The 22,733-nt window shown below is 54.3% G+C and overlaps 2 protein-coding genes across 7 annotated transcripts; both read left to right on the forward strand.

Annotated features, from left to right (window-relative positions):
• The first annotated feature begins 6,513 nt into the window (after positions 1 to 6,513).
• Positions 6,514 to 10,473, forward strand: EIF4E1B (eukaryotic translation initiation factor 4E family member 1B). Its single transcript, XM_030846877.2, is given in 7 exon segments — positions 6,514 to 6,576; positions 7,410 to 7,579; positions 7,877 to 7,978; positions 8,587 to 8,638; positions 9,595 to 9,720; positions 9,855 to 9,994; positions 10,359 to 10,473. Coding segments are annotated over 7 exon segments (768 nt in total).
• A 2,148-nt stretch (positions 10,474 to 12,621) lies between these two features.
• Positions 12,622 to 22,121, forward strand: TSPAN17 (tetraspanin 17). Of its 6 annotated transcripts, none has more exons than XM_030846808.3 (9): positions 12,623 to 12,842; positions 17,026 to 17,076; positions 17,167 to 17,313; positions 18,104 to 18,274; positions 19,985 to 20,110; positions 20,681 to 20,728; positions 21,204 to 21,320; positions 21,409 to 21,470; positions 21,951 to 22,121. In XM_030846808.3, exons 1-9 carry the CDS (start codon positions 12,756 to 12,758, stop codon positions 21,985 to 21,987), a joined length of 846 nt encoding a protein of 281 aa, XP_030702668.1. In that variant the 5' UTR covers positions 12,623 to 12,755; the 3' UTR covers positions 21,988 to 22,121. The 6 variants fall into 6 exon arrangements, 5 of the variants coding, with proteins under 5 accessions (XP_060152647.1, XP_030702668.1, XP_060152648.1 ...); XR_009563514.2 differs by lacking the exon at positions 12,623 to 12,842 and adding an exon at positions 12,863 to 13,340 and having other exon boundaries at positions 20,685 to 20,728; positions 21,951 to 22,026; XM_060296663.2 differs by lacking the exon at positions 12,623 to 12,842 and adding an exon at positions 12,865 to 13,340.
• The last annotated feature ends 612 nt before the right edge of the window (positions 22,122 to 22,733 follow it).

The raw sequence follows: 22,733 nt of genomic DNA on the forward strand, positions 1-22,733 counted from the left end.
TATAGTGGGAAATCTTTAATACATGGCTTTCCAAGCAGGGAAGCCCCTTGATTTGTAGAGTTTGCCCATACCCGTGGTGTAAATTCTCCTGCTGTGGTTGATTTCAAGCTGTCACTGTGATGTCTCTGAGCATTTCCACCATTCAGATAAAATAGATAAAAAATAATCTTAAAAGCATAGATAATAGTAAAATAACTAGGAAGTTATGTTTTGAGTGTTTCTTATCTTTGTTTTGAACATATTTATATAATCATAAATTTATATAACTTAATTTTTAATAATGGCCTTAACACCTGGCTCACAAAATTCCTGAAACTTTGTTCTCAGGAGCTGGTCCAAGCCTGCCCAGTACACCATTGGATTTGTAGTCATCTGCATAGAGGTGGTGGCTGGAGGATGCAATTGCCCAGGAGAACAGGTAGAGTGAAAAGAATGGAGGGGCCAGAACGGAATCCTGATTTACTGCAAACTTCCTGAGTTCCAGAGCCCAGGGAAAGCCTGAGAAGGAGCAGCACAGAGAGGAGGAGAAACTGGAGAGAGCGGTGACAGGGAAGCCAAGGGATTAGAGGACAAAATGTTACAGGGAAGCCAAAGCAATGAGCAGTAAAGAATCCTCGAATGGTCAGCAAGCAGTCTGTGGGGGAGTTTAACAGAAGCAATAGGAGGTGCTGGGAGTCCACGAGGGAAGAGGTACCTAGGGAAAGCCTCCAGAAGAAAGTGACATTCAAGCTGGGTTTTGAAAGATGAGAAAGACCTTACAAGTGGTGGTGAGCTTTCCCAGCAGATGATCCAGCAGGTGGAAAAGTCCAGAGTGTAGAGGGAACAGAAAACAGGTTGAAATCTGAATCAGGTGGGAAGTTCATTTGGCTGCTAATCAGAAGCTTAAGCAAAGCAGGTGTTTATTCTTTCACTTAAAGAAGTCGTACTACTGTAGTAGGCAGTCCATAGTTGGTGTGATGACTTCACAGTCCTCAGGGACCCAGAATCCTACCTTCCTGTTCTACCATTCTTAGTACCTGGATTCCACCTTCAAGGCCCCTTCAACGCCCAGGGTGGCTGCTTCAGTTCCAGCCATCATGTCTATGTAGAAAGCAGGAGGAAGGGAAGTAGGCTAAAAAGAGTACCTGCCAGTTTTCTGTCTCTTTCTTGAGTTTTCCCAGAAGCCAACAATTTCTGTCTACTTCTCATTGGCTACACCTAGCTGCAGGGAGGCTGGAAAACTCTGGTCATCTTGCTGGGCTTATGACTTCCTAGAATCAAAGTATGAGAAGGGGAGAATGGTCACTGGTGAGCCACTAGCAGCTCTGTCCCCCCTCCCAAAGTTTTGCCCCCAACTTATTATTTTTAAAAACTTCAAACATAGAGAAAAGTTGCAAACATAATACAATGAGCAAAAACTTCAGAAAAGTTGCAATATTAGCACAATGAATACCCAAATATCCTCACCTACATTTGCCACATCTTTGTTTCTCTCTTTCCATATGTGCTGTCTCCAGAAGAAGGTGGCATGGTTACTGGGCCACTACTTTCTAGCACAATGGATTCTTTACCCCATGTCACATGACCAGCCCCCCTTTAGGGCATAGGATGGCAGAGCACAGGCCCCTGCGTCTCCTTCTGGCCAGGCCCTAAACCTGTGAGTTCTCGGGGCCCTCTCTTTGTTTCTGTTCTCTCTCCCCACTGGAAAATGGGCCGCTCCACTCCTCTCTTTTCTCTCCCCTTCTTAAGAGTGTACCAAGGAGCACAGCTATTGAAGCTTCTGGAGAGGAAAGGCTGGGAGAGTGTGAAGAAGGGTTTGGGAGAAAATCCCAGCTGGAGCAGCAGGTGCTCTCTTAAGAGAATCCTAGGGATCCTAGCTTTGCCTGGGTTCTGCAAAAATCCAGAAGTGTCTTTGTAACTCTGAGCGTGGTGCCTGGCAGTGTGATTGAACATTTACCAACATTATTGCTGTCCGGGCCTCAGGATGGGGAGGAAGACAGGCAGGCGGGATTAGGGTGCTAAGAACAGAGCGGGGGTGGGTGGGTGATACTGAGTGAACACCTGTGTGCCAGGCACTACATCATTAAGCCCTAAAATCAATCCCTTAAAGCAGGCACTTTCATTCCCACTTTACTGATGAAAGAACTGACACCCAGAGAGGGAAAGTCATGTAACTGGTCATTGGCCTCTATTCTTTTCAGTCGGTTTTTCCTGAGTGCCTACTCTGTTCCAGGTACTGTTCTAGGTACTGGAGATTCAGCAGAAAACAAGATGCATGAAGTCCTTGCTCTTCTAGAACTTACTATTCTAGAAGGAGGCAGCAGACAATTAACAAATGAACTAGTGACCAAATAAAATGCCTTAGATTGTGTCCCTTTTGTCAAAATCAGTGACATTCACCTCGCTGAATCTAATGGTCAATTCTCCCATGTGACTCTGATTTCTGGGTACTTGCTCTGAGCCAGGCCCTGCTCCAGGAACTGGAGAACAGAGTCGTGAGTAAAAGAGGCCCTGGGGACCTTATATTCTAGTACCAGAAAGCAGATGATGAGTAAAATAAATAAGTAAAATATAGGGTGTATCAGGAGGTGATAAGTGCTTGGAGGGAAAGCGAAGAAGAGAAAGAGCATGGGGGTGCTGGGGTGAGGCTGAGGGTTTGACCAGTTAAATGCAGTGGGCAGGGAAGGCCTGGCTTGAGGTAGGAATTGAGGGAGTGGCCAGAGTAAAGTCCTAAGGCAGGCGTGGGCCTGGCACGTTTGAAGACCTGCAAGTGGCCAGTGTGGTGGAGTGAGTGAGGGGTGGAGAGTAGCGGGGAGGGAAGGTTGAGAGCTGGTGGGACCTTACAGACCCTTGTAGTGTGAGCTCAGGAGTGATGTGATCTAACTTTCCTTTTTAAAGATTGCTGTGTAGGGAGTAGATTGTTCTTGGGCCAAGGTGGAAGCTGGGACCGGTTTGGATGCCATCACCATAGTACAGGGAAGGTGACAGTCCACTTGGGCTAGGGTGGTGGCAATGGAGATGGAGAGAAGCAGCTGGATCCTGGATGTTTTGAAGGTAGAGCTGAAAATGGGTTACAAGAGAGGAGTCAGGACCAGTCCAGAATTTTTGTCTGAGCAGGTGGAAGGATGGAGAAGATTGTGGGAGGAGCAGGTCTGGGGACAGGGGAAAGTCAGGAATTCAGCTTTGGATGCAATAAGCCTGAGCCAGATGCACATTAGACGCCCAGGTGGAGCTGTGAGCAGGCAGCTGGATGTGCTCTTTGGGATTTCAGATTGGGGCCACAGGTGTACCATACTCGTCACATTCAATGCCCGAGACTGGGTGAGACCGTGAAACAGCAAGTGTTGACAGATCAACACTCTGTCAACACTTAGTCCTGGGGCCTTCCAAAGCAAAGAGGAGGAACCATCAGCTTTGTTCACATCTTTAGCCCCCATCGCCTAAAACAGTGCCTGGCACAAAGTAACTGCTAGGTCAGTATTTTTTGAATGAATGAATGAATGAGTGGTGCTAAGTGCTAAGAAGGAAATAAAATGGATGCTGAGTTAAAGAGTATATGGGGGACTTCCCTGGTGGCGCAGTGGTTAAGAATCCACCTGCCAGTGCAGCGGACATGGGTTCGATCCCTGGTCCAGAAGATCCCACATACCATGGAGCAACTAAGCCCATGCGCCACAACTACTAAGCCTGCGCTCTACAGCCTGTGAGTCACAACTACTGAAGCCCGCGTGCCCTAAAGCCCGTGCGCAACTACTGAGCCCATGTGCCGCAACTACTGAAGCTCGCGCGCCTAGAACCCACGCTCCGCAACAAGAGAAGCCACCACAATGAGAAGCCTGTGCGCCACAACAAAGAGTAGTCCCCGCTCGCCACAACTAGAGAAAGCCTGCACACAGCAATGAAGACTCAATGCAGCCAAAAAAAAAAAAAAAATAAAGTACATGGGGGAGAGTGGTCTACTTTAGATAGAGTGGTCAGGGAAGATTTCTTTGAGAAGGTGGAATGAGTCAAGCCCTGAAGGACAGGGAGAAGTCAGTCATATAAAGAGTTGGGGAGAGATGTCAAGGGCAACGTCCCTGAGGCAGGAACTAGACTGGCCTCTTGGAGGATCAGCCCTGTAAGCCTGGATCGTGCAGGAACTTGCAGTCCCAGAACCTAGACTTTGGACCACATCCTGGGTATCCTGGAGAGGTTTAAAGAGAGGAGTTAAGTGATCAGACTGATTGTTTAAATAATCCCTCTGAGCCACGTGGAGGATGTTTTGTAGGGAGGCAGGAGTGGAAGCAAGGAGAGTGTTAGGAGAGAAAAGGCAGTGGCCCAGGCCAGAGATGGCGATGCTTGCTGAGGTGAGGGAGGGAGAGTAATGGGCAGATTCGAGATATTTTAGGAACAGAATGGCAGGATTGGGATTCAAGAGCCTCTACTTGTTCAACCCCACTGTGAAAATGTCCTCCACAGACAGACTTGGGAGGGCCTGGGGTAGGGACCAGAACCCCATAGGGCTGGGGGGGTTTCCTCCTGGGGTCTCTTCATAGTCACCCAACCCCAGACTCCAGGGGCTGCCCCACGCTGGAAGACATGGAGGATGGTGGGAAGGGCTGCTGTGGCTGCTAGGATCATCCCATGCCAGGCTCTGGGCCAGGACTCTAAGGCAGCTAAAACCATGTCTGGCACTTGGAGAGGGTCCTTTCCCCCTTTTTCTCCATCAGATCTGGATTCGTGATCTCTCCCCAAGCCTGGCCCTCCTCCAATGCTTCTCCTGTCCAAAATTCTTCAACATTCCTCCCATTGAGAGGTGGGATTATGTCCCTGTTGTTGAATGTGGGCCCTGGGACTCAAAAAGAGTACACTGGACATAAAGCTGTGCCAGGTTTCAGGCTGAGGCCTTAAGAAACTGGCAGCTTCTGCCTCTCATCTCTTGGGACATTGGTTATGAGAACCCAGCCACAATGCTGTGAGGAAGCCAAGTGGTCACATGGAGAGGCTGCATAGAACTGTCCCAGCTGACACCCCAGTTGAGGTTCCATCTGTCAGCCAGCAAAGACCGCCCCACTGTGAGTGAGAAGATAGCCCCAGCCCCAGCCTGTAAGCCACTCCAATCGATAGGGCTTTGGAGTAGAGATGGGCCGTCCCTATCGAGTGCTACCCAAATTGCAGTTCTGTGAGCAAAATAAATGATTATTGTAGTTTTAGGCCACTCTGTTTGGGGTGGTTTGTTATGCAGCAACAGGGAGCTGGGACTTCATGCCCACCTCTCCAGAGCCTATCCACAACCAAGCACTACTGAGTCTTCCTTCTAAATACATGTTCTCTTCATCTTCCCTGCCACCCCATTTGTGACCTGGACAGCTACGTCAGCATCCAAGTAGATCTCCTCCCACTCGCTCTTAATTGCACAGGGCCTGTTTCCTGCACAGCAGCCAGAGAACTTGCTAGAAAGCCCATCTGATTACCTCCGCAGCCCCTCTGTACCCACTTGAAGCACCCAATGGCTCTCCACTCTCCTAAGATCAAGACTCACCCCCCTTGTCCCCTTTAGGCCTCAGCGACAGTGGTGGTCTTTCTTCTCTTCCTCCAGTACCTCACGGGCCCTTTGCTCCAGAGCCTCTGCACGTGCTGCTTCCACTCCCCGAGATGCCCTCCTCCACCTACCTAGTTAATGCTTGCTCAAATGTCACCTCTTCTGTGAACTGCCTCTGAGTCGGTGGTTCTTGAAACGGGATCTCTGACCAGCATCATCAGGGAACTTGTTAGAAATGCCAATTCTCAGGCCCAAGCCCTGTGCTAAGGCATCAGAAATTGGGAGGCAGGGCCCAGTGGTCCGTGTTTAACAAGCCCTGCAGGTGATTCTGATCCATGCTCTTGAGAAGTGCTGCTCTAAAGCCCTCAGCGCAGGTCATGGATCTTGTCTTCTCCCATCTGTGAATTCCTCTCCTCCAGAGGTCTGCATTTATGATGACACAGGTCTTTGTGAGATTACCTGATGCCTGGCTCCCCTGATAGACCAGAGCACAGGGGACACTCATCTTCTGCTCCTAACTGCCTCCTAGGCCTAGGCCTGGCACACCCTGGAGCTTAGGGATGTGGGTTGAACAGATATTAACTGTCGGCCTCCAGGTGGTCATGGGCTTCTCTGGCTGTGGGGTAGGGGAAGGGACTGGTCCCTTACAGAGCTGGGACCCTCAAAGTGGACAAGGGGAGGGTGAAAAACCTTAAGAAGTTTGGGGAGCGTTCAGCCCCTGCAGAAAAGGCTGCTGTTCAGAAGGCAGGGAAAGGGTCTCCCCAGTCAGAGCTTTCCCTCCCTCCCTCACCTCCCCAGTCCCTCCTCCACCCTGGGGTAGCCCTCAGCTGACTGCTATTGACCACTGAGCCAGGCCTTGTTTTGTGGGCTTTACGTGTTTTATATCATTTAATACCTAAGCTTCTGCGTTGTGTATCATTAACATTCCCATTTTATAGAGAGGGAAACTGAGACTCAGTGAGGTTCAGGTACTTGGCTGAGGTCAGGGCAGGGAGGACTTGAACCCAGGCTGTATGACAGGTGCACTGGCCCTCGCCATCCATGCCCAGGTGGAGAACACTCAGATGGCCCAGGAGGTAGGAAGCAGGAGTGCAGTGGGCCGGCAGGCCTGTGTGGAACCTTACTTGCTCTTCCCTAAGGCAGCGTCCGCTGTAGCAGATTGGGAGAAGGAGGCCTCAGTGTTGCCAGACCTCTCTAAAATTTCAAGAGCAACCAAAAATGTGGATTTTTTATATCCTCCTTGTTTCTAAATAATCACATTAGAAAGAAAACCCTTAGGTGCTTTCAGAGACCAGATAAATGCCTGTGTCAGATGACATTGATGGCGAAATCGAGGGGGTGAATGACAGCAGAGCCAAAAAGGAGACACCACAATGTGTGTATAAGATCTCGGACCTGGCCCCGCCCTGCCTCCCTCCCCCATTTCAGAGTCACAGCTTCTGCCATGTCTGGGACGGTCCGCTTTAAATTCAGTGTCCACCCTTGGCGGAATGCGGTTTCACTAAGGGCAGACCCCTAATACTGACACTTACCATTGTATCTCAGCCCCCAAATGGCCAGCACCATGTGGGCGGAGGCTAGGTCTGCCTGGTCACAGCTGTATTCCCAGCCCCCGGGCTGCAGTGCTCACTAAATGCTTGCTGATGGAAGTAATAGTGTAAGCCCTTCCCGCTCTGAACACCCCACTCCCCCACCCCTACGCTGGCTCCTCCCAGTCCCCTGTCCTGGGTGAGCGGGGCGGGGCGATGGTGGGTTAAAGGCCGGCAGCTGGGGACCCCCTCGGATGCTGGGTGCCCGTGGAGTCCAGGCTGTAGCATGGCTACCGCGCACTCTGTAAGTCCACCCGCCCGCCCCCTTGGGCAGCGAAGGCTGGGGCTCATCGCCCACCTTGACTTCTTTCTTTGGTCAGGCCAAAGAGGCTGAGGGTGGAATCCAAAAGTGGAAGAAAGAGAAGGAGGAGAAAGAGAAAGAGGAAGAGGAGGCAGCAGCGGGGGTGTGGGTGGGTGAGGAGGCTCTGAGGAAGGCCCGGGCCGAGGGCCCCGTGGAGAGCAAGCTGGAGTTGTACCCACTGCTGAACAGGTAGGCCCTACTCTTGGCCTTGGAATCACTTCCTCATCTGGGAACGGCCAGAGCTGGCCTAAGACTTGGGCTCTGGTGGCCCTTCCAGCCTTGACCCAGCTGAGATTCTGGGTTAAAGGCCCTCACTTATCCCCTGGCCCTTCAGGACAACTGGCTCCAGTCACCTTGGGCGGCCTGTGCCCCAAATCCTATCTCCCTGTTTGCCCTTGGAGGGACAGGGCTTCCCTGCCAACCTAGCTGCTGCTGGGGGCGGGCAGGTGGGTGCACTCTGCTTCCTCCTGGCCCGCCCTCCTCCAGGTGGGCTCTGTGGTTCTTCAAGAATGACTGCAGCAGGGCCTGGCAGGACAACCTGCATCTGGTCATCAAGTTTGACACCGTGGAGGACTTCTGGGCATGAGTGTCTGTCCCTCATGGAGGAGGCTGGGGCCATGGGGTTCTGAGCTGGGGATCCTTCGCAGACCCCACCCCTCCAAGGAGCTGCTTTCTACACAGCTTTCCCAGTCTTCCCTGGGGCCTTGCAGCATCTGCTGAGGACTGGGGCTTGGTGGGTTCTGCAAGGAGGTGGCGGGGGGATTGGGCTGGGGCACATCCCCCCCGAAGCCTCCTTGGGACCCAGGGAGAGAGCCTGGGAAGTGGGAGAAACAAGGAGTTGACCCTGACTCTGCTGCTCCATGCTTTGTGACCCTGGGCAAGTTCCTGCCCCTCTCTGAGCTTGTCTCAGCCACAAACTGAGTTTTAAGGCTGTCTCAGTGTCTGTGGTGATCCAGTGAGGAGATCTGAAAGGTGCTTCACAAACCCTAGAGGTGGGTGAGAAGGTAGGATTCGAAGGTCTGGGCAAGTGGGGATGGAATTCCTGGCAGGGGGCACCGGTATGAGCAAAGGCTTGGAGGCTGGAAGGTGGGTGGAAAGCAGTGGGGTCTGGTAAGAGATTGAGGGGGTCTGAGGCCAGTTGGAACCAGGCTCTAAAAAGCCTGGACTTTCAGCCTGGGGTGGGGGCCTCTCTCCAGGATGTACAATAACATCCAGCTGGCCAGTAAGCTCTCTTCTGGCTGTGACTACGCCTGTTCAAGGTAAGCCCTGCTTCCCCACCCCCACCCTGTCCCCAGGGCACAGGGGGGCTGATTCTTCCCAGCTTCCTCCCTCACAGGCGTTTGGGGGTGGGGTGCCGAGGACAGCCTCCCTCAGAGTCAAGTATAATTTCAGATCAGAGGACCGCTCGGCAGAAGCATGGACAGAGTGTCAGACCTGAGCTGTACCTTGAAGGACAGGGGAGGGGGATGAAGGGGGAACAAGGAAGGAGTCTAGGTTTCTGGCCTGGCTCCTTAACTAGGGAGGTGCATCAGAATTGCCTCAGGACACTCATCAATGTCCAGGCCTGTCCCTGGAGGTGCTGTGCAGTGGGGCCCTGACATCAGCATTTAAAGATTTTCCTTAGGTGATTTGTTTCCAGCAGCTGAGCCTGGAATGTCTGCCTTTGGCCACACTGGGGTTGCCCCAGATGCTTTCTTTTTTTTTCTTTTGCGGTACGCGGGCCTCTCACCGTTGTGGTCTCTCCCGTTGCGGAGCACAGGCTCCGGACGCGCAGGCTCAGCAGCCATGGCTCACGGGCCCAGCTGCTCCGTGGCATGTGGGATCTTCCCAGACCAGGGCACGAACCCGTGTCCCCTGCATCGGCAGGCGGACTCTCAACCACTGCGCCACCAGGGAAGCCCCTCCCCAGATGCTTTCTTAATCACCTCCATTTGAACTCTCATATCAAGGAACTTGGTTCAGTACGGGAGATAAACACACACCCACGCAAGGCTATGTGAGGTGACAGATGTTGAGGCTTAGGGGCCCATGGGAACTCACAGGAGGGTCTGGGGGGCTGAATGGCTGGTAGAACCTGCTTGTACAGGAGGGATGAAGGCAGAAAGGTCCTGGCCTGTGGAGGCCTACTGAGGGGCTAGAGCAGGACCTGGGGAGGTGTCCAGGCCCTCACTTTCCTCTGAACAAAGGGGTGGTTGATCTGCAAGCCTGCCTCCCAGGATGGCATTGAGCCCATGTGGGAAGACAGCAGGAATAGGCGGGGTGGCCGCTGGCTGGTCAGCCTCTCCAAGCAGCAGCGCCACAGTGAGCTGGACCACCTATGGCTGGAGACGGTGAGTGGGGGACTGGGCGGGGAGGCTTCCCAAGGGAAGGGGCTGGGCTGGTGTGTAGCGGTGGTCTCAGGGTGGTGGGGGCAGACTCTGTGCCCACCAGGAAGCCTCATCCTCCTCCTTTTTTTTGGCTCCAGCTGCTGTGTTTGATCGGGGAGAGCTTTGAGGAGCACAGCCGGGAGGTGTGTGGGGCCGTCATCAACATCCGAACCAAGGGGGACAAGATTGCCGTATGGACGAGGGAGACAGAGAACCAGGAGGGCGTGCTGCGCATTGGGTGAGGGGTATCTCTGGCACAGGGTGGGGGCTGGGTCTCTTCTAGGAGAGAAGGGGAAAGTGGTGGAAGGGGCATTGTTTGGCCTGCAAGGGAGACCTCTGGAACTCTGCATGCTGTCTCTCCCTTCTTTCTTCACCACTTGTGTAAAGGGTGTGGCATCTCAATTTCAAACTGTTTCTTAACAGACCTCTTCTCCTTTGCACTAGGCACATTTTGGGTTTCCACATGGGTAAGACAAATACAACAGGAGTTACTGTGGTTGGAACCAGGGTAGGAGCTCTGAGCAAAGGACCCAGGGTCCCACGTTATCTCCAGGACCCGCTGCTGACTGCCTGTCTCCTTTCCTCTCCCACTTACCTCCCAGGCATGTCTACAAAGAGCGCCTGGGACTCTCCACAAAGACCATCATTGGGTACCAGGCCCACGCAGACACGGCCGCCAAGAGCAACTCCCTAGCCAAGAACAAATTTGTGGTGTGAGGGGACCCTGGCACCACTGCCCATTTGGCTGCCCCTGAGCCTCCCACTGCTGTGTGTGTGTGTGTGTGTGTGTGTGTGTGTAAAAGGGGCTGGGCTGGGGGCAGATGGCATGGTTCTCACCTATTCTGGAGTGAATACGAACACTCTTTAATGTGAATTGGGGCCCAGGACAAGGGGCAGTTCTGGTGGGGGACCCAATGTGAGGGACCAGGGCAACGGAAAGGTGGAGGAAAGCCTGGGCTTGTTTCACCCTGGGGGTTGGGTTGGGTAGAGTGGGGTGAGGTGAGTTATTGGTGGGAGGAGGGCTCAGCTGCAGGTGGAAAGATAACAGGAGAGAATCCTAGGATCCAGGACTTACTCCGTGCTCCCTACCTCAGGGAAAGAGGCTAGGTAGCCTGAGGGCCAGGCTCTTCCATTTTGGGGGAGGGGGCTCAAGGCCGCTGACCCAGAGCTGGACCTCAGGGACAGGAGTGGGGGACTCTCTCGATTGATCACTCTGCTTTAAAAACTTTTATGGATTGCCTCTCATCAGATTTGTAGCCTTGGAGCCTGCCCTGTATCCCACACCTCCCCTCAGCCAGCTGTGTGTGGGTCCCTAGAGGGGCGGGAGTGGGGGAGGGGGCGACTGATGAGGCCCTGGCCCAGGAGAGGTGGTCAGGCCTTACTATGGTTCTGCTAGACGATGATTAACTGGAAGGTGGTGAAGCTTAAGCCCCTTTCTGTTTCCTAAATAAATACTTTTAAACAAAACCAGAATTATTTTTAAAGAGGACTCTAAAATTGAGTAAAATTCAGGCCCCCCAAACCTTGATCTGCTCTAGTCCTGCCTTGAGAGGGCTCATGTGAGACACCCCAGGTACCAAGGAGCCTGATCAGGGTGGAAGCTGGTAGGGGGGAGAGGGGTTAGATGGTGGGCAGGGGGCTTTAACCGCCAAAGGGGCTTGAGCCAGGGGATGCAGTATATGCCCCTGGCAAAACTGAAGGGGCAGGGAGCAGCAGGAGTGGCCCTCACAAGACCCATGTGTCATCCACTCTGAGTTTGAACGAGTAGAGGTAGAACTGAATTTCTGGGGCTTCCCTGGTAGCACAGTGGTTAAGAATCTGCCTGCCAATGCAGGGGACATGGGTTCGAGCCCTGGTCTGGGAAGATCCCACATGCACGCAGAGCAGCTAAGTCCGCGAGCTACAACTACTGAGCCTGCACTCTAGAGCTGGTGAGCCACAACTACTGAAGCTCGCTCCGCATCAAGAAAAGCCAGCCCGATGAGAAGCCCACGCACGGCAACTAGAGAAAGCCCGCGCGCTGCAACGAAGACCCAACGCAGCCATAAAAAAATTTAAAAAAAAAGAATTTCCATCCAGTGATGAGCGCTTTTTTAAAAAATTTATTTTTATTGGAGTTTAGTTGCTTTACAATGTTGTGTTAGTTTCTACTGTACAGCAAAGTGAATCAGCTATAGGTATACAAATATCCCTCTTTTTTGTATTTCCTTCCCATTTAGGTCACCACAGAGCATTGAGTAGAGTTCCCTGAGCTATACAGTAGGTTCTCATTAGTTATCTATTTTATACATAGTATCAAGTGTTTATATGTCAATCCCAATCTCCCAATTCATCCCAGCACCCAAAAAGCGCTTCTGATTGGACTCCACTGTAATAAAACGTCCTGCACGTGTGCTAAACACCATCCATATAACCATCCTCCTCTCGCTCACCAGCTCAGTAGTTACTCCTCTCTAGGGATGGGAACAGACGGCAAGGCCGGGGATTGGGGTGGCGGTGGTCCTGAGCTTTGCGGTGTGGGGGGAACTAGGGGTCTTTCGTGTCTGCGACTTGCGGCGCCCTCAGCATCTCAGGTTGGTCTGAAGGACGCTGCAGCGGCCAGCGCATAGGGAGGAGTCAGGCCTAGAGGCTAGCCTCCGAGAGGGCTGAGTCGGGCTGTGGGGAGGGGCCTGTATGGGGGTGGGGTCCGGAGGGGACAGTCGGGAGACTGGGCTCCAAAGGGGAGTGAGGCTGGGGGCGGAGCCTATGGAGGGGGCGGAGTCAGGCCTAGAGGTGGGGCTCTGAGGGGGACCAAGCAGGGGGCGGTCCGGGAGCCTAGGGCGGTCCCTGCGGGGCGGACCCTGGGGGGCGGGCGGGGCCCGACGGGCGCTCTGGGTGGCCGCAGCCATGAAGCCGCAGCCGCCGGGCTAGGCCCCGGGCGGCTCCAGCCCCGGGCGGCCCGCGGAGGGCTGGGCCCAGCCCCCGGCTCCGGTTCCCGGGCCGGCGGGCGGCCGCTCACCATGACCGGCAAGCACCAGCACTTCCAGGAACCCGAGGTCGGCTGCTGCGGGAAATACTTCCTGTTTGGCTTCAACATCGTCTTCTGGGTGAGAGCGGGGTGGGTTCTGGGCCCTGTGCTGGGGATGGCGGGAGAAGGAGGCTCAGTCCCCTACTAGGGGGAGACACTCTCTGCCACAAGGGCTTGGGACCGTCCCCCCACTCCTTCCTCCCATTCGCACCTCCACGCCCACCCCCAGGACCACCCAGGGGAACTACGAAGAGGCCCGGATTGCAGGGGACGGGTCCCAGCCACTGCGGTAGTGGCGCGGGGAGGGGCGGGGACAGTCTTCCGGGGTCTTCCCGAGGCCCGGCGGAGAAATGGGAGGTGTTTCCGTGAAGACCCCACGGGCACGCTTAGTGCGGGCGCCCCCTCTCCCTCCCAGCCCCTTTGCTACCCGGGGGTGTCAGGGATACGCGGAGCCCCACCCCTGGTTTTACCCGTAGGGATGAGAGCCTCCTCGAAGGACGGGATCCCGTCTCCTGCCCCTTTACCTCTCCAGTACCTGGGCCTGCTGCCTCGCCTTAAGCTCCTACAAAGGGGGAGGGTAGGTCAAAGGTCGAAGCCCCACCCCCACCCCAAAGAGGCTTGCGGGCAGGGAGGGCCAATCGCCCTAGTTCTCGGCCGGGGACAGGGGATATTTCCTGATGAGAGGCCAGGAGAGCTGGACCTGGGGAACAGAATTCAACATCCACAGCTGACCAAACCGAGGCTCCAGGGCAGGGCTGCCCCTGCCTGGAGAAGGGAGCTGCTGGTGCCCCTCCCAGGGTGGCATCTATAGCCCTGGGCCCTGCCAAGTCATCTTTCCCTTCTCCCTCTTCATCCCATATCTCCAAGGCTACTTGCTGCCTCTGCAGTCTCTGCTTCTGACGTCTTGGGTCAGAATGCCAGACCCATTCAGTTTTGTTTATCAGGACTCAGTGGCACTGCCCTTTACCCACATGCTGCTCATGCAATGTGGGTGTCCTTTGGCCCCAGCAGTGCCCAGCCTCGAGGGTGTGAGCCATGTGCAGAGAGCACTAGTCAGGGAAGTCTGGGGCTCTGGGTGAAGCAGGCCTAGCTGTGAGACAGTGGGCAAGTCACTTCTCTCTGGGCCTTAGCTTCCCTGGCAGCGAGTGGGTGATAATGAAGCCTGCCCCTCAGGACTGTTACGCAGATTAAATGAATTATAACTTACTGTATTCTTGCAGCTACTTTATTATCTACATTTTACAGGTGAAGGAACAGGCACAGAGAGGTTAAATCTTTTAACCCAGAGTCACACAGCCAGTAAGTGCAGAGTCAAGGTGACAGCTCAGTGGGCAGTAGATGGAGGTGAGGCAGAGCATTAAGCAGAGGGAACCCCCCTCAGATGTCAAGGGGCGAGAGGCATGAGAGACCCAGGCTTGTTCCAGGGTCCTCCAGGATGGGGAGCCCGAGTGTGAAAGGCCCCAGATCTGGGGCAGAGAGTTTGAGTTTTATGTTGAGGGCAGAGGGTAGCACTCAAGGCTTCAGTGCTGGGTGATGGGTATGTTCTAGCTTCTGTTTTGGAGGCAGATCTGCCTGGCTGACATGGGGAGGGTGAGTGAGGGGCAGGGTTTGGAGGTAGGGAGACCAGGGAGGAGGGCTGGGGCAAAGTTGGGGTGGTGGCAGGTGGGAAAGGTGAGGAAGGCTCCAGGGTAAGTTATGAGGCTGAACTGACAGGACTGGGCCACTTGGGGGTTTGGTTTTGGGTCAAGGTGGCCTGAAGGAGGTACCTGTGAAACAGGCCCAGAGATTTTTTTATTTTAATGGAAAGCAGACCCTTATGTTACCCTGCTCAGAACCTTCCAGTTTTTCCTCACTCGAATACAGTCCAGACTCCTCCCCGTGGCCCACAGCACCCTGTGGTGTCTGGCCTTGCTGCCCTTCAGTTTGTCCCTTGCACCGCCAAACATGATCTTACCTCTGGGCCTTTACCAGTACTTCCGCCTAGAATTCTCTTCTCTTCAGTGCACCTTTTCATCATTCAAACCTCAGCTAAAATGTCACCATGCTCCCTAACTGAAACATGCCCCCACTACCCTATTAACTCCCCATTTCATCACCCTGTTTGATTTTCTTTAAAGGCTCTGTTGGTATCTGAAATTACCTTGTTTGCTCACTGTGGATTTCCCCCACTGGAGTGTAAACTCCATGAGGGCTGAGAGCTCATGTGTCCTATTCCCTGATGTATTTCTGGTGCATGGAGTGGATCCTGGGACATGGAGGCGTTTGCAGCAGGCAGGTGGACTAAGGGCTCTAGAGCCGGGGAGAGGTTTGGGTGGAGATCAGGAGATGCCAGTGTCACGATGGGGTGAAAGATGAGTGTGACAAGAAGAAGGGTAGGAGGCTGAGGTTGGAACCTGGTGGGGGAGGGGGGTAGCCATGTGCATGGCGCAGGTGAAGCAGAGCACTGTAGGAGGGAGGCTGAGAAAGGGCAGGAGGAGGAACGGCGTTGCGTTAACCATGGAGAGGTTTGGGAGAGAGAAAGTACTGATCATTCACCTAAAGGCCACGGGCGGGTCAAGTGGGATGAGGCAGGAGAAGTGATGTTTGGTTTCACATCCCAGATCCAGTGTGGGGGAGGGAAGGAAAAATATTTCTAGAAAAGAGTACAGCAGTGGGAGGAGCCTGGGGTTGGAGAGGGGAAGGTGCTAAAGGTGGCAGGTCAGGGGTGGAGCTGACTGAGGCTCTGTGCTGAGGGGAAGGAGCCTGTAGAGAAAGCAGGTGGGAGAGGGAGGTCTGAAGAGGTGGGGTCGCAGCCTTGGGCTTGGGCCAGAGGGGCACTCTCCCTCTGAGACTAGATGTCCTGCCCGGGTTCAGGCAGCTGCCCTCGATATCCAGGGGTCTTCCTAGTACGGAAATGAGGTGGGATACTGGGTGGTGTTTAGAAGGCCTAGGCTGGTGCCACTCTGCTGATACGGGGCTGAATTGGGATTCCCTGTCATTTAGGGGTCTTTGGCTGTGAACTACAAACGTACTCTGCCAGATAGAGGTTGAAAGGGTGGGACGGGAGTGAGGTGGCAGTCACAGAGTTGCAGGGCAGCAAGAGGACCAGACTTGGGAGGGGGCAGAGAGGATGCCAGGAGCCTGGAACCCTAACATAGGCCTGGGGTGAGAACAGAGGCTCAGGAAACAGCTGCTGCCACTTGGTGGGACTGTTTTGGCCATCCTCTGCTCCAATTCTGAGTTCCAAGAAGGGGCCCGCCTTCGTCCGTCTTAGGGCTGGGGACGGTTCAGTCTTCCAAGCTGTGTCCTGTGGGAAGAAACACTGAGATGCATTCTTGGGAAGATTGAAAGGACCCTGAATGTAAATTGATATAGCCACTATGGAGAACAGTATGGAGGTTCCTTAAAAAATTAAAAATAGAACTACCATATGACCCAGCAATTCCACTACTGGGCATATACCCTGAGAAAACCATAATTCAAAAAGAGTCATGTACCAAAATGTTCATTGCAGCTCTATTTACAATAGCCAGGACATGGAAGCAACCTAAGTGTCCATCAACAGATGAATGGATAAAGAAGATATGGCCCATATATACAATGGAATATTACTCAGCCATAAAAAGGAACAAAACTGAGTTATTTGTAGTGAGGTGGATGGACCTAGAGACTGTCATACAGAGTGAAGTAAATCAGAAAGCGAAAAACAAATACCATATGCTAACACATATATATGGAATCTAAAAAAAAGAAAAGAAAAAAATGGTCAGAAGAACCTAGGGGCAAGACGGGAATAAAGATGCAGACCTACTAGAGAATGGACTTGAGGATACGGGGACGGGGAAGGGTAAGCTGGGACAAAGTGAGAGAGTGACATGGACATATATACACTACCAAACGTAAAATAGATAGCTAGTGGGAAGCAGCCGCATAGCAGAGGGAGATCAGCTCAGTGCTTTGTGACCACCTAGAGGGGTGGGATGCAGAGGGTGGGAGGGAGACACAAGAGGGAAGAGATATGGGGACATATGTATATGTATACCTGATTTACTTTGTTATAAAGCAGAAACTAACACACCATTGTAAAGCAATTATACTCCAATAAAGATGTTAAAAAAAAAAAGAAGAAAGGACCCTGGATCCCATTTACAGCCCTTTCCCCTCTTTCTCTCTTTCCCCCTGGCTTCCTGAAGACCCTGAGCAGTAGTGGGGAGGGGGCTCTGCTGGGGGTGGGAAAGGATGCTGGTGCCCCAGCCCTCAGCTCTTTGCTGCTGCTCCTGCAGGTGCTGGGAGCCCTGTTCCTGGCCATTGGTCTCTGGGCCTGGGGTGAGAAGGTAAGGCGGTGGGGTAGGGTGTGGGGCTGCTCTGGGTCAAGATGGTGGGAGGGCCAGCTCCCCCCATTTGCCTCTGCTCGCCCTTCACAGGGTGTTCTCTCCAACATCTCGGCGCTGACAGATCTGGGAGGCCTTGACCCTGTGTGGCTGTTTGTAGTGGTAGGAGGCATCATGTCGGTGCTGGGCTTTGCCGGCTGCATTGGGGCCCTCCGGGAGAACACCTTCCTGCTCAAGTTTGTGAGTGCCCTCCCACTGGGGACCCCAACCTCCTCCCACCCACTTCTTGCATAGTTCATGCTTAATAATGATAGTTTTATTATGTTATTGTAACAATAATCACTAGATTTGTATTCTCCACGTTTATAGTATCCTTTCTGTTGTACGGGACCGAAACCTAGTGGCCTAAGCTAAAAGGGCCACTAAGAAAGCCCAAGGGCGTGTTAGCTGCCAGCGCATTTGGATCCAGCAGCCACCACAGTGTCACTTGTCCTAGTCGCTCTGTTTCTCAGCTCTGTCCCTCTGGGTTGGCTCCAGTCCTCTTGGGGTGGAAAGATGTCCGGGAATGGGTGGGTGCTGGCTTCAAGCTGCCCTCCCAGGAACTCCTGCTGGAGGCTGAGTGAGGCTCTCCCTTCCCAACCATTCTGCCCAAGTACTTCAACTGCATCTCCTTAGTCCTGATTGGCCGCCTCTGGACCAATCCCTGTCGTCCCAGGGGAGGTAATGCTCTGATTGGTGGGATCTTGACGCATGCCCAGTCCTCTGTGTGGGAGTGGGAATGGGGAAAGAGGTGGAGGTGGCTTCTGTGTAGCAGCAGAAACTGAATGTGTGTGTGGAGAGTGGTTTCTCAAAGACAACAGGGTAGGTAAGAACAGCACTATCTTTTTTCATCATAAAACAATACTAACATGATAGAAGGTGGGGACTCTGGGCTGTCTTGGGTCAGGGTGCAGGAGGTTGGAGCCCCACCCAGTGGCAACCCCAGACCCTGTATCTCTGACCCCCACTGTCTGTGTGCCCCCAACCCCAGTTCTCCGTGTTCCTTGGCCTCATCTTCTTCCTGGAGTTGGCAACAGGGATCCTGGCCTTCGTCTTCAAGGACTGGATTCGAGACCAGCTCAACCTCTTCATCAACAACAATGTCAAGGCCTATCGGGATGACATTGACCTCCAGAACCTCATTGACTTTGCTCAGGAATACGTAAGTCCAGCATCCAGCTCTGACCACATGCAGGAGGCACGTGCTGGACAGATGAATGAGGGAGAAAGCTCCCTGTGTGCTGGGTCTGTTCCCTCGCCCACCAGGCCAGGCAGGCCCCAAGGAAGCGAGCCAGGAGGGCCCCTGTCTGAGAGGAAGCCAGCCACTCGTGATCTCCATGTGCCTAGCCCTGCATGGTCACAACATTGGGGAACAGAGGCCAGAGGATCCAAACTGGCAGCTCCTAGGCCAGGCTTACAGAACACTTAAAGGAGGAAACGTGGCATAAAAATACAGATTTCTTCTTCTACTAAACTGGGCCCACAGTATGGGCTGGTGCTACATTGCCACTGCCCCCTTTGCTGGTAGAGGGACTGTTTGCCCCGTCCCCGCCACTCTATTTTATTATACCTGTCGGCCCTCTTCCCTCATTTATATTATTCGTTTGGCCTCTGAACATATTCGAGTTTGAGACCTGCCCCCCAGAAGCTCTGCCCTCAAGCTTGCAAACCTAACCCCTGTGAAGAAGCAGTCAGTGAACAGTTCACAAAATCCTAGACACCTCCCGCCTGCACATTCTCACCCACTCACACGCGTAGTCACACACACTCAGAGTCATACTCCTTTGGTGCCATCCACCCCAAGAACTGCTCTGGGATCCAGAGGTGAACCAGAGCCGGTGCCTGCTTTGAGGAGCTCTCAACCCAGGGCAGAAGTAAACAGAGAGGCAGGTGGTTAGGATGTGATTTATTTGTTCATTCAACACAGAATTGTTATGGACCTATTCTGTGCCAGGCTCTGGGCTAGGGGCTGGGGATTCAGAGGTGAAAAAAGCTGGGACCTGTGTTTGTGGGGATGGTAGTCTGGGGGAAGAGACAGATGATAAAAGAGCAAAACAAACAAACGTGTGTGTGTGTGCGTGTGTGTGTGCGTGTGTGTGTAGAATTATAAACTGTGGTAAGGGCTGAAATGGGGAAGCTCGGAGAAGGTGAAGGCCTCTTGGGGGCAGCCTTGGGAGAGGAGAAGGCCTCTCAAGACCAGCCTTGAGCTGGTCCCTTGAGGGCCAGCTTTTTAGCAGCCTGTGCCATGTCAGTGAGTTAAGGCTGTGTGCTCCTGTCTCCCCACTAGATCACGAGCTCCCTGCTTCATTGCAGCCCCACGATGTGCTGGGTAGGGGTAATGGTGATACAGGTGCTGACAGCAGCATCTGTAAAGTGGAATGGGATCATTGTGAGGGTGGCAGGATTGCCCTCCTGTCCCGGCAGAGAGGAAGAGAGAAGGTCTTCTGTAAAAATCGCTGGGGCAAGGGTGGGGAGACGGGTCACAGATGTGGGGTTCAGTGGTGCCTTTCCCCACAGGGTTTGTTGAAACTCGAACCCCTCAAGGTGGCCTGGAGGAAGCCACAGTCCTTGGGCCACCATCCCTGCCCCCTCCCTTCCTTTTCTCAGCCTCTCTTGGACTAGGGGACAAGCTCAGGAGCCCCTTCCTACTCCACCCAGCCCCCACCAACCCAGGCAGGAGCCTCAAGCTGCTCTGGTGGCCCTGGGCCCAGGCCTGGCCTATCTGTGGCGGAGCTACCCGCCTGCCTGGCTGCCTCTAGGCCCCCTCCCGGCCAGCCCAGCCCTGTCTTCCTGCAGCCTGGGCCTGTCCCCAAACAGGATGGGGCTCCTGGGCTGGGCCTGGCTCACCTGGGGTTCTTCTCCCACCCACTAGTGGTCTTGCTGCGGAGCCCGAGGGCCCAACGACTGGAACCTCAATATCTACTTCAACTGCACTGATGTGAACCCTAGCCGGGAGCGCTGCGGGGTGCCCTTCTCCTGCTGCGTCAGGGACCCTGTGGTGAGTGGGGCCTGGTGAGGAGGGGTGGGCCTTGCAGTTCGCAGGCCCAGTCTGGGAAGAGCCCATCCCCGGGCTGGCTTGACTCCACCCTGCTCTGGGGGCTGTGGATGTGGATGTCGGGGAGGTCAGCTTACATAGGAGTAGCCCTGTGGGCTGGGGAGTTTGTGTCCATGGGCAGTGCTGAGGCCTGTTGGATAGGGACTGCTCCTCTTGGGCCACCATGCTGGGGTGGCAGGGTTGGTTGGGGGTTCTGACCCTTTTATGGCTTTCTTTAGAGCAGAAGCTTCTCTCGGTGACACCCCTCCAGTCACAGTGCACAGGGACAACGAGGGCCAGGTTTCTTCCCATTCTTATAAAACTCGAGCAGTCAGGGTTCCTAAAACTGAAGCAGTTCAAGCTGGTGTTGTGGCCATGCGCCCTGGCATCAGGGAAAGAGGTGCACGGGTCCCAGCCAGCCTAGCTTAAGGAGCGGTGGACGCAGCGGAATCCACGGTTCCATCTGCTTCCCCTGAGACCCCATGGATGCCCCCCCCCCCCCACTGAGTTGCTCACTGGCCTGTTTCTTCTCAGGAAGATGTCCTCAACACTCAGTGTGGCTACGATGTTCGGCTCAAACTGGTGAGAGGGGAGGGGACAGGGCTGGGGGCAGCTGGGGGCACTGGGATCAGAAGGGGGGGTCCCCTCTAGGCTCTAAAAGGCCTCAGGGATTCGGGGGAGGGGATGCTGAGTCCTAGGAGGCACGCGGGGCTTGGTACTGCCAAACACAAGGCAGTGGACTCCACTAGAGGGAGAAAACAGTAAGACATGGATAAAGAAATACGAACAATAATGTGACAATTTCAGCTAAGCACTTGGAAGAAAATAAAATCAGAGAAGTGATGGGATTGGGGCAGGGCAGTCAGGGAAGGCCTCTCGGAGGAGAAGGCATCTGTGCTGAGACCCTGATGAGGAGAAGGCCCTGTGGTGGAGCTCCAGGCTGCAGGCACTAAGGTGTAAGGTCCTGGGCGGGGCTGAGCTTAGCAAGCTGGACTGAGATGGGGCCTGCAGTGGTGGTGGGTGGGCTGAGCCGAGCCTGGTGCCCATCTGTCCCCAGGAGCTGGAGCAGCAGGGCTTCATCCACACCAAAGGCTGCGTGGGCCAGTTTGAAAAGTGGCTGCAGGACAACCTGATCATTGTGGCTGGGATCTTTGTGGGCATCGCCCTCCTCCAGGTACCACTGTGGCCCTGCATGCCCTCACTCTGCCCTGGACAACCTGCCCTGCCAGTGGCCTCTCCCTCACCTGCTCTCCGTCTTACAGATCTTTGGTATCTGCCTGGCCCAGAACCTCGTGAGTGACATCAAGGCAGTGAAGGCCAACTGGTGAGGCTGCCTCGCTGGCCATGGCCACTCGCCTGGCTGACCCAGGGACCCCCCCCCGCAACTCTCCCCATGATGGGCAAGGCTGCAGGAGGTGTTTCTGCTTGGACCTGAACCCCACATGGGGCTTGCGTGCCTCTGGGCTGTGCACCCATGGAGAGAGCTGCATGGCTCTGCCCGGGCTGCCTGTCCTGTAGCTGTGTGCACGGAGGGTGGGTGTGGCCAGTGGGTGTGCACAGGGAGCCGCCGTCTCAGCTGTTGTTGGATGGTTGGCTCTCCAGGGGACTAGGAAGGGCACAGCTAAGAGGGGGCAGGCCAGGTTGGGTGGGCTTGGGGCCTGCTGTTGCGTGGGACACAGCCTCATGTATCTCAGAGCTCTCTCCACTAGCTGTGACCTTGACCCTGCCAGGAGCCCACTTCAGCCTCAATGTCTCAGACTCTAAAATGGGTCCAAGAATTTTCTCTCCCTTGCTTGCCTCTCAGGATCAAACATGATGATGGCTACAGACTACTCAAATAAACAAAACCTTGAAAACCACTGGCTTCCGCCCGGCATCTTGAAGGTTCTGTCAGCTGCAGGTTCTCAGCAGAGCTCTCCATCTTGGGCCCCAGCCTGGAGCCATCCGCCAATGTGTTTTCTTGGCCTGGGTAGTATATACATTTGAGCCAACCTGTAAAATTTGGTGTATTTCACATAAAAGTCCAGATCCCCAGCTTCTTGTGAAGATTGGCCATCTGGCCACAGCAGCTCTTGGGACATCGTCTCCTGGGACATGTGCTTCCTGTTCTCTGAGGGACCCACCTGGCCTGTGCTGCTCACCCTGTAGGTTGGGGTTGGCCTCCCCACTGCTGTAGGGTTTTTCCCTGCAAACACTGCGAGGCTGCCGTGGGCTAAGCCTGGGGCGAGGCACCAGGATGTGAAGAATGGGGAGGCTGGACCCTGCCGTGAAGAGGCCACACAGCCTAGGAGGAGTCCAGCCACACTGGAGACTGAGATGGGTGCCCAGGAGAGTGGTTGAGGGGTGGAATGGAGATCAGGAATGTTTGGGGAAGGAATTAGTTGGAAGTTGAAAACTTGGCACACATGGGGTTGGGGGGAGCCTGCTTTGGGAACCATGGTGGTTGACACGGGCTCACTTGGAATCAAATCGAAACTCTTCATGGAGGCCTGCAGAGCTGCCTCATGGCCACCAGAGGGCGCACCAGCAAGCTTTGCCTGGGTCTGGCTGCTTCGTCCACAACCTCACTCTGGTACAGCCAAGTGCC

This window comes from Globicephala melas, chromosome 3, assembly GCF_963455315.2.
Source record: "Globicephala melas chromosome 3, mGloMel1.2, whole genome shotgun sequence".
Lineage (NCBI taxonomy): Eukaryota > Metazoa > Chordata > Mammalia > Artiodactyla > Delphinidae > Globicephala > Globicephala melas.